Source organism: Diplotaxodon limnothrissa, linkage group LG18, assembly GCF_057381915.1.
Source record: "Diplotaxodon limnothrissa isolate DT_005_m linkage group LG18, D_limnothrissa_male_GT1.1, whole genome shotgun sequence".
Lineage (NCBI taxonomy): Eukaryota > Metazoa > Chordata > Actinopteri > Cichliformes > Cichlidae > Diplotaxodon > Diplotaxodon limnothrissa.
The window spans coordinates 22,197,399-22,209,002 of NC_140613.1; the positions used below are offsets into that span (position 1 = coordinate 22,197,399).

At 42.7% G+C, this 11,604-nt stretch overlaps 1 protein-coding gene across 1 annotated transcript; it reads left to right on the forward strand.

Annotated features, from left to right (window-relative positions):
* The first annotated feature begins 711 nt into the window (after nucleotides 1-711).
* Nucleotides 712-2,715, forward strand: LOC146613579 (relaxin-3 receptor 1-like). Its single transcript, XM_085377863.1, has 3 exons — nucleotides 712-906; nucleotides 1,566-2,009; nucleotides 2,104-2,715. The coding sequence occupies exons 1-3, from the start codon at nucleotides 712-714 to the stop codon at nucleotides 2,713-2,715; spliced, it is 1,251 nt and encodes a 416-aa protein (XP_085233989.1).
* The last annotated feature ends 8,889 nt before the right edge of the window (nucleotides 2,716-11,604 follow it).

Here is an 11,604-nt window from a genome sequence, read left to right on the forward strand (position 1 = left end):
TGCACACACACACACATGCACGCACACAGCTCTTCCACTAACAGCATCAAAAAGACTGAAAGCTTTCTGATTTTCTAATGTTGAAATGAACACTGAAAAACCCTTGAAGGCAAGAAAATCTATAAAAATATGATCAATTTATCTTTAAAAATTAAAGTTAAATCTGGATTACATCAAAAAAGGGTGGGTGCGGGGGTATATGAATGAAGCTCAGCCAAGAGTACTGACATCTGAAACTTGGTTAGTGGGGCATCTGCTTTAATAACGACAATAATATATCAACACTGGGGAGTCCGTGTGTGCACCGACAGAGCGCCATCATGCGGTGAAACGAGAAGCTGGGCAAGTATAAAAGCCTCCAGTGCGAGGATGCTGACAGAAGAGGCAACTGCTTCATGTCAGACTTCGACCTGAACGCGCCAAAGTAGGTGGATGCGGATTAATCAGCTCTTTCTTTTGTTTTTTCAATATCTCAGACATTTCCGACTGGAAACCACAAACAAACAAAAGATTCAAGCAAAAGAAGAAGAAGAAGAAACGCGCATTTTGGAGCTCTGATCTCTTTTAATACTGAATGCATGAGGAGAAAGAGATGGGGATTTTTGAAGCCGCACCTGCGCACCTGCGATCTCGAAGTTATCCCGGTGGAAGAAGTGGATAGTTTTGCGAAGTAGCTCGCCCTCTTTTCCCTTCCCCGCCTGCAGCCGAGTCATGCAGGTCGACAACAGCAGCTCCTCTGGAGCTCTGACAGGGCTGTGCGGAGGGGAAGAGGATGAGCGCAAAATCTCCGAACTGGTCAGCCCTACGGGTGCAGCCTCCTCTTTTAACCTCTCATTAAACTGCTGGCTTCACATACTCTCTCAGGAGTCCTCGTTGGATCTGCACGGAGACAGCGCCAATCTGGCAGTAGGTTTGCTTACCTTCTTGTTTGTTTGTTTTTTGTTTTTTTTTCTACAAGTCCAGTTGGATCAGATTAATAAAAAATGAAACGGTAATTGTGCATGAATCTTGGAGATAATGTTGTTTCTTTATTCTGACATTAAAGGTTATACCATTTTTTTAAACAAGTCCCACATCTTCAGAATATGTTTCAGCTTAAAATATCTTACCATTTATTATTGCAGCACTCTGTAGCATAACCTGTATATAAAAGATGACACTGCCACCATGCCACTCATTGGTTTGGTAAGTCTGGAGCCCAATGTTTTCACAAAGTGTCATCTGAGCTTTTTGAAAGGACACCCACCCTAAAGAATGGTGGGTGGACTTGAAATAATTATAAAATAAATATTATTTGCATATAGTGATCTTAAAACTAGCATTTGAGACAAAAAATAGACTCAATAGAAAAGCTTTGCCGAGGGTGTGACTTTCCCCCCATAGACCAGGCATTAGAACATTAGAAAGAATGCAGGTTGAATACACTTCCACGTTTTTTACTCCCAGAAGCTTTAAATTATCAGGTTGGAAAAGTCTCAGATTTTTGTTTTCAGTTATGTTTACTGAAAACACCCTTCAAGCACAAAACATGTATGTGTGTGTGTGTGTGTGTGTGTGTGTGACAGGTACGAGTTGTCATTGCCCTGGTTTATCTGGTTGTATGTGTTCTGGGGCTCGTGGGTAACCTCCTGGCACTCTTCTTGCTTCACTCCCGTCGCCGTGGATACCACCACTCCTCCATTGACTGCTTTGTGATGAGCTTGGCTCTCACAGACCTCCAGTTCGTCCTCACCTTGCCCTTCTGGGCCGTGGACACGCTGCTGGACTTCCGCTGGCCCTTTGGGCAGGTCATGTGCAAGATCGTGAGCTCGGTCACCACCATGAACATGTACGCCAGTGTCTTCTTTCTCACCGCCATGAGCGTGACACGCTACCGCTCCCTGGTTACTGCTCTGAAGATGGAGAGCCCAAGGAGCGCCACCGCTCGGGCCAAGTGGGCCAGCTCAGCCATTTGGGTGGTGTCTCTGGTGGCCACACTGCCTCATGCTTTCTACTCCACCACTGTCCAGGTTTGTTGAATCAGTACTCAACAACTAGTCTGCCTACAGTGCATGCTCTGTGTTTTGGATAAGGATCCTCTGATCTCCCTATTTATGTTTCCAGGTTTCTGCAGATGACGAGCTCTGCTTGGTTCGCTTCTCTGACTCCGACTCCGGTCACTGGGACCCCCAAGTCCTGCTGGGACTCTATCAAACACAGAAGGTCCTTCTGGGTTTTGTGGTTCCCCTTATTATCATCTCTGTGTGCTACCTCCTCCTGCTGAGGTTTATCCTGAGCCGGCGCATTGTGTGCAGCATGGTAACCGGGAGTGCCACCGAGAAATCTGAGTGTGAGAGAGGCCGCCACCGCCGCCGATCCAAAGTGACCCGCTCCGTCACTATCGTAGTTCTCTCCTTTTTCATCTGCTGGCTGCCCAACCAGGCCCTCACCTTGTGGGGGGTGCTGATCAAATTTGACTTGGTGCCCTTCAGCAAAGCCTTCTACAACACCCAGGCCTATGCGTTCCCCCTGACTGTGTGCCTGGCTCATGCTAACAGCTGTCTGAACCCAGTGCTTTACTGCCTGATCAGAAAAGAGTACAGAACTGGCCTAAAGGAGCTTCTCCTGAGAATTTCTCATGCAGTGCAGCATGTTTTCTCTCTGTCCCTGAGGGGAAGGAGAGTGGAGGAAGCACCGCCCAGCATGGTTATGATACATAAAGACATTAATATGTGATTTATTCAGAGCAAGAGAATAGCCTGACATTTTTGCAAACACAGTTAAATGTATTTTGATTGTGTGTGCTTCAGGGGTGCTGGAAGGTGAATTTGGTCACTTTCTGTGCTAAACCAGTCTAGCTGTTTCCATCTCTCCCCAGTCTTTGTGCTAAGCTAGGCTAAATGGCCGCTGATTGTAGCCTCATAAATAGAACGCACATCATCTAAATGTTAGCAAGAAAGCCACTACGAATATTCTGCCAAATGTTGAATGTTTGCTTTGTAATTCAACTCTGTATGCCATATTTCTTTGGTGTCATGCGTGACATATTAAAAGAAGAAATAAAGTGTTTAAGTAAGGCATAAGGCCACTCTGTTCAAGCAGGAGCTTTGTCATTGATTCTCAAAGTCTCTGGAACATAATCATGAGTACCAACTAATAAATCAGTCTAAAATCTGACTCAAACAGAGACTTGTTAAGCAAATCTTGCAGCAAATTCTGCAACAGCAAAGATTGTAGAAGTATCATTTTTACGGGAAAAAAGGTCTTTAAAACTTTTATGAGCCAAAGTTAGTAAGCCTTTTAACCATTTTAAATAGGTTTCATACTGGTAATTCTATATATGTAGTTCCTGTGCACTGGTAACCATTCAAATTTGAGTTAATTAACTTAGGCTTTAAAAATTATTTCATAATCTTTCTTTGGAGTTGTCTGCTTGAGTCCTTGAACCTGACCATTTTCAGAGGAGTGTTTTTTTGTTTTCTTTAAGCCACTTAACACTGACCTGTGAATCACTCGAGTTTAAAACACATCTAACTCAAGGAATAAATCAATGTTGTGTCTACACCTAACAGACAATTAGCAAAGAACTAGTTTAAATTGTATCTTTAGCACTTTGTTACTAGCATCCTGTTGCAAAAACACATCATGTGTTCCCATTTCTTCAGCTGAAGCAAATAAGATATTCTTAAGAAAGGAAAGCAGCGAGGGAAGGCTGAGGTATGCCAAATTACACAACAAGTGCAACAGGTCTTATGGGGTGATGAATTAATTAATTTAGCCTGTGCTTTCTAATAACTCCCCCCGAAGTGTGTCCAGAGGTGCTTCAAGGTTACAGAGTAGTTAGGCTTGCTTCTCTGAGAGCTTTGGTTGAAATCTAGTGACTGGAAAATTCACAGTGCATGACTCACATCATTTTCATATTCATCTGCAATTTTGGTGGGGCCCTGTCAACCTTGAAGATAGCATAACCTTGTTTAACAAAAGAATAAAGGTGTATAATCCTTACTGGCTGCAAGTGGGAGCAGTGGGCCAAATTGCCCCCCATAGCATCACAGAGCCAACCAGTTCCTTTTACTGCAGGAGTGAAGGGCTCATGTCTTTCCTCTAATGCAGCACCCGTGTGTATGTTTTATTTTTGTTATGCACTTCTGTGAAAAAAACTATTTGCAAAAATACTACAAGAGACTTTGGGCGTTATGTCCATTGTTAAACTGTTCAATCAGCCTGTGGCCTGTTTCTTTTTCACTGCTGTTTGATGTTTGAATAGATGATCTGCAAAATGATTTGTTTGTAATTTGCGTCTTAATTCCCCACAGAGACCATTATGAGGACTTGTTACAGTTTCATCAGGATTAACGTGTGAAATATTTTCTTGTGTTATTGCTGCTAATTAATCCACCGCGCAGGAATCTGCCGGAGAAACTCGTCTCCAGGACATTTTGGCATTCACATTCAATGTTTGATGCTCGCCTCTGTGTCTGATTTCCTGTCCTGCTGTGAATTGTTTTGTGAATACACGTGTGTGCTGTGACATTAAATAAAACAGGAGAACAAGAGTTTGGTGACATCTCGGGAAAGTTAATCTCTCCTGCGGCATCACAAAGACAAGGTAAACGAGTCAGCCACACAAAGGCTCTTGCACGTTTTTGCCCTTTAGCAACCTTTAAATTTTGAACGGAAAACTATCTTCAGCCACTCGCAGACAGTTCCTGACATACAAATACCACACACACACACATACACATGAGCTCCACCACACCGTTTTCATTGTGCGCCACTGTGGTTGTAATTATTTCCCAGCCCTGCTTCTTACATCAATAATTACTTGCCTGATTCATTCAGCAGGCTCTCTGTGAGCTATGATGTTGCTGTCGGGTCACCAAGGGAGCCTGCATCTTCCAGCTGAGAACAGCAACAATCACAAGTGCTATCTACTCGAGATCCTTACTCAGACTATGCACTGTTATTAAGCACAAAAAAGTCTTCTGTTATTTGAAAGGCTCCTTTAGAAGAACTCACTTCACAACTCACCGAGAGCAAAACAACAGCCACAGCAGCTACAGTTCATCCACTCAGACCCTGGTGGGACTTTCTATTTCAGAGCCAGTTCACAGAAAAACATCTAAAACAACAGGGTACAAAGCACGCGTGCTCGGCTATTCATCTTCAAGTGCTGTACGGAGAGGAATTTCACAGTCCTGCTGATGAAAACCACTCGAGGAAGTGTCATCCGTAAGTGTCCACATATGGCCTTCTTGGATTACTGATTTATAACAAGTGACAAGTTTATTTCCCAGGTGGACACAAACATTAACACAGCTTATGTGCTGCAGAAGAAAGCTACAAGGATCGTAACACCATCAGATATGAAGCGAGCAGCATGCTTAAAAAAAAGAGGATTTAGATAATGTCAAAAGAATAATGTGAAAAGTAGAAAATAATGGACTCCATAGCTGGATTCAGTGGTTGTTTGAAATCACAGAGACACAGTTTGAGCTCAGAGGAACCATAATGCTTAAAAATGCAAACGTAAGGACAAATATTAATCATAGATTTATATGTGTTGCATGGGAAACAGATTTCACCATCAATTTTTCAGAAATCTAAAGCTGATGTTAACTTAACCTGAAAATGTGTTCATCAACTTTTTATCATCATCATGATGAAGAATCTGATCCTGCTGAACGCTCCAGTTTCAAGGTCAAGTGCAGTACAGTGTAAAAGTCTTGAGCCACCTGATTTCTTTGTACTTCCAGACTTACTTAATTCTTTAAAGTGGTCTTGAGTAATAATTCTCCAAACTTTCCGAAGAGCTTTCAAAGCTGTTCCCATTTCTTTTCTCTGACGGGCATAAAATAATATTTTTGCGCCAACAAGGTGACTCCCAAAGACCATGGCACCATGGTGTGCACCGTATCCTTAAAACATTGGAGGAAATTGGACAAGACGAGGACAAAAGAAGAACTTGAAGATAGACTTCATCTACAGCAGATGATCAGTATCTGAAAGTCACCTCCTTAACAAATAGGGGGGGGAAATCCAGCAAAGACCTGACACAGCACTGGAGAGACTCATCTGATGGAGATCTTGTCAAAATTAATGTAATTATGAATGCAGAAAAGCCTCCTCAGATTTTCATCAGTCTTGTAATACCATCTGGAAAGCTATGACTGGCAACAGCTTCAAAACACACACACAAAAGTGCAACATCAGTAATGGATTGGCTTCCCCAGATCCCGGAACATTAGAACTGTGCAAACTCTGTTTTTGCTTTATAAACTGTATTTCCAGGCATGTTTGCGTATATTCAAATAAATTGCTGCACATACTTCTCATGGGTGGCCCAAGACTTTTGCACAGTACCGTATATCTCACACAGTCAACCTCAGGGGACACGCAGTGGCCTTCTAGAGCTTTCAACCTCATGTCACAGGTATCACCATGTTTGAAAGTCCAGCTTCTAATCATGGTTCTCATCATGGAGAGATTTCATCACTGAAAGCTTTTGAAACACCATTAAGTGGAAACATTTCTTAAGTATCAGTTGTGGAGCTTGTTTACCTGTAAAAATTCTTAATTAATAACGTTATCTGATACATTATATCTACATGACCTTCAAAATCCTTCAACTAGAACATTTTATTCGTATCCAGGAATGATTCTCAAAAGAAATGGTGACTAACTGCCCAACAGAAGGCCACAAACATGGTTGGTTTACATGTTTTTCTCTTTTTCATGTCAATTCACCATCTGTTTATTTAACTCGTGCAGATTTTTTTGAAACTGATTTCACTAAATTCTGATCAGCCTCACTGTAAAAAAAAAGAAGAAGTACGTTTTTAATTTGTTACAGTTTGCTGGACAAAGACACATCTGTACATCACCACAATCACCTGATTTTAAATCCGACAAATGAATATATAACCTTTCAACTTTAACTCAAGGAGTTTTACAAAGAAAATTGCGTTAACATTTTAGAAATTACAGTTATTTTTATACAGAGCTCTCCATTTTCAGAGGCTTAAAAACAGTTGGAGAATTGGCTGATGAGCAGTTTCATGACCCGGTGAAGCCATGACAAAGAATTTGTATAGTTTTTCACTGTAATTCTAAATGTGAGGACCAAAGAGATGATAGTGCAAGTGAAGTTCATCATTAGGTTGAAAAACCCCAATAACATTTTCAGACAAACAGCAGAAACTTTTTGAGTGACCAAATCAACAGTGTGGTTCATCCTGAAAAAGGAGAAATGCACTGGTCAGCTGATCAGACAGAGCTTCACCGTGCAAAAGTATAATGACCAAAAACAAACTGCAAAAGCAATCAAAGAGTTTCTCAAAGCAATGGGATATTTCTCAATGGCCAAGCCGAGATCTCAGTCCAACAGAGTGACGTTTTCAGTTCCTGAAGAGGCAGAGAGAGACTCACAAACAAGCAAACTGAAAGTCTGGCAGGCAGAGAATCTCAAGGGAGGAAACAGAGCATTTGGTGACTTCCATGGATTTAAAATTTCAGAAAGTCATTGACTGCAAATTATTTTTCATCTAAGTATTAAAAACAATCCTTACGTTTAAAATTATCTTAGTTTATCTAGTTAATGCTAAGCCTCTGAAAATGGAGAACTGCAAATAAAAATGTCTGTAATTCCTGAACATTCAATTCCAAATTTGTGTTAAGCTCCTTGAATTAAAGATGAAAGTCTGCACTTCAATCACATCTTGATTGTTTGATGTAAACCCCACTGCAGTGGTGCACACAGGCAAAACTTCACAAACAGCTCGGGATTATGTTTGCACTGATTATTTAGCAATCTAATCTTCAGTGTTATTCTCTGTCTGCGAAAGCATCATCTGTAATAGCACTTTTAAGACCATAGTTATCTCCACCAATGTGCCGCTTTATGGGCCATGACGGTAAATTAAATTTGCAGTTATCTTTGATATTATGCAAGGAACACTGTGTTCCAGCGTAAGCAGGAAAAAACAAGAACAGCCCTCTCAGGGGAGTGATCCTCCAGGAGCCGTAATAACGAATCCGGATGCAGCAGTGAGAGACGTGACTCAATTATTTTATAATTAAAAGGCGACTTCCTAAAATGGTTTTCAACAAAGTCCTTTTCCTCTGTCTCCCACACAAGTGTCTGAAATTGTTTATGAAATAATGACATCAAATAAATCCAATGTGAGGATAAAAGGGTCATCAAGCCTTTAATTGGTGCCAACTGCAACTTCAATCAGGACACAGAACAAAAAAAAAAATCTCCACTGATGGACTGAAACATCAATTTAGTGCCTTATAAAATTCCCTATCCTTTTTCAGTTTGGCATAAGATAAATGTTTTTGTGAATTCATGGATAAATGCCTCCAACTGAGAAAAAGTTGATTAATTTCTTCATCGGAGAGGATGCCATGATGCAGAAAGAGGGAAGCTGGGCCTGAAAATGGATAAAAGGAAGCTTTATGACGCATGACGGTACGTTATCAGGCTTTGTCAACAGATAAAGCTTCTGATAAACTCGTGACTGTTGAGGCTCTGATGAAATAACATATTTGCAGTAGTGAAACCTGTCTAAGCACATCCTGCTCAAAGTCAGCGGTACTTCAGGCTTTAAAGAATTTCCAGTGTCTCAATCACATTTAGTTTCTGTCTTTCTTGATGTCATTCTCAGTAACAATGGTTACAGCTTCTCCGTTCTTCCTCTGAGACTCACCTGAGCTCGGTTATACTGAACGTGGAGCTTCTCTAAAGCAGCTGCAGACTCTGGTTCCACGATTTGCTCGCCTGCTTTTGTGTGACAAGCACAAGAGAGCATGAACTCCCTGACTGTATATATATTTTTGAAAGTCTGTAGCAGGGTTTTCTGACTTTTGCTGTCATTATTGGTTGCTCTCACTTTCCTTAAAAGCACTTTCCCAGTAACTACCAGTGAAATGCTTCCTCACAGCATGAAGCTACCACCCCTGATGGTGTGCCTGCTCTCTTCTAAATGAAGCACTTTGAATTACAATGGAAAAGTGTTCTTCAGACTTCATTATATCAACATTTTTAATGTGGTATTTTGCTGCCTTTGCCCTGGGTACAAATCGTCACATCAGGGCTCCGATTCTCTGACCAGCATCCCTGTCGCTGAAATCAAGAGGATGAAAAGCTGCTGCTGAAAAAAACAACAACTTTCCACTTCCTACCAAACACCAAGGAAACTCTTCACAAGTTTTTTCCTGTTTTGAAGATAACTTCCTGTGTCCCTTCTGTCAGGTCTAACACACCTTCGAAAAGAGGTATCATCATGAAGTTCTGGGAATCCATAAATCAGACTCCACCTAGCTGAGCTCATCTAAGCAAGATCTGTTATTCCTGGTTTAGAAACGCAGGTTTTATTGAACATTAGACCACTTCAACTTGAGTGAAACCAAACTGTCAAGCAAGGTGTGGCTACAAGGTGGATTTGGGTAAATTTAAGTTTTATTGGATTGTATTACTGCCTCTCAGAATATTCCTATGCAAACCAGTGAAGTTCCTGACAAACTAAAAAACGTGTGATTAAATTCAGTCCCTTCATGGTTTCAACGTTTTGATTTTTAAGTGGAATCCTGGACCTTTTTGAATGCTTCTCGTTTGCTTTGGTTAAAAAGCTTTTTTAATGTATTTTTTTGCCCTTTGAACTATAAAAATTAAATTTCACTTTCACAGCAAAAAAGGATATTGATTTCATGACACAGGTTACACATGCTCACTAAATTGGACAATGAAAAATTGGAGAAATGTTGCCTGTTGCACTGGTCTCTTAAACATGAGTGAGTTTACTATACCTTGTTGAATCTAAGCCACAGGCAGTTCTGAAGGTAAAAAGAGGTCATGTGGACATCTCTCGAGTAGACATGATTAAAACACATTTAAATAGAGGTAGACAGTAAAGGCATTAGGTGTGTCTAATCTCTCTCATCATTGCTCTTGGGGACTTTAACAAAGCCAATCTGAGCCATGAGCTTCCGAAATACAAGCAGTATATTAAATGCCCGACCAGAGAGGAGAGGACATTGGACCACTGTTACAGCACGATCAGCGGGGCCTATCGCGCGGTGCCGCGCGCTTCACTCGGACTTTCTGACCACGTCATGATCCACCTAATCCCCGCGTACAGACAGAGGCTGAAACTCTCCAAACCTGTCGTGAGGACTAAAAAACTGTGGAGCAACGAGGCTGTGGAGGAGCTTCGCACGTGTTTAGAGACCACAGACTGGGACACATTGAAGGCTGCTTCTAACAGCTTGGACGAGTTTACGGACACTGTCTCCTCCTATATCCACTTCTGTGAGGACAGCATTGTGCCATCACGCACCAGGATGAGTTATAACAATGACAAACCCTGGTTTACTCCTAAACTCAAAAAGCTGTGGCTGGAAAAGAGAAAGGCGTTCAGAAGCGGAGACAGGGACTGCTACAGAGAGGCCAAGTACAGGTTCACTAAAGAAGTGGACATTGCCAAACATCAGCACTCTGAGAAGATGCAGCAGCAGATCTCAGAGAATGACTCGGCCTCTGTGTGGAAAGGTTTTAGGAATATCACCAACTACAAGCCTAAAACCCCCCACTCCACTGATGACTTGCTCTTGGCCAACACCCTTAACGACTTCTACTGTCGTTTTGACGAGCCATCAGGCAGCCTTCACACCTCCAACGGCCCCAACAATAGAGACACTTTGGACACTCATTCCCCCACCTCTCCCCCCTCCATAGAGCCATCACCACCTTCAAACTGTTCACCTGCAACACCCGCCCCCTCACCCCACACAAAAGAGGATTTCACACCACCTCCTCCCACCACAACTCTTCATATTCATGAAGCAGATGTGAGGAAGCAGTTTAGGAGTCTGAATGCTCGGAAAGCTCCCGGCCCAGACGGTGTGTCTCCTGCCACCCTCAGACACTGTGCAAACGAGCTGGCCCCAGTGTTTTCTGGCATCTTCAACTCCTCACTGCAGGCATGTCATGTGCCTGCCTGCTTCAAGTCCTCTACCATAATCCCTGTCCCCAAGAAACCTAGGATCACTGGACTAAATGACTACAGACCCGTGGCTCTGACATCTGTGGTCATGAAGTCATTTGAGCGCCTAGTTCTCTCCCATCTCAAGACCCTCACGGCCCCCCTCCTGGACCCCCTGCAGTTTGCATATAGAGCCAACAGGTCTGTAGACGACGCCATCAACATGGCCCTACACTTCATCCTGCAGCATCTGGACTCCCCAGGAACCTACGCCAGGATCCTGTTTGTGGACTTCAGCTCTGCCTTCAACACCATCCTTCCAGACCATCTCCGAGACAAGCTTTCCCAGATGAATGTGCCTGATCCCATCTGCCGGTGGATCACTGACTTCCTGACGGACAGGAAGCAGCATGTGAGGCTGGGAAAGAATGTCTCGGACTCCCGGACCATCAGCACTGGCTCCCCTCAGGGCTGTGTTCTTTCTCCTCTGCTCTTCTCCCTGTACACCAACTGCTGCACCTCCACCCACCAGTCTGTCAAGCTAATCAAGTTCGCAGATGACACCACCGTCATTGGGCTCATCTCGGACGGGGACGAGTCTGCCTACAGGAGGGAGGTTGAACGTCTGGTGTCTTGGTGC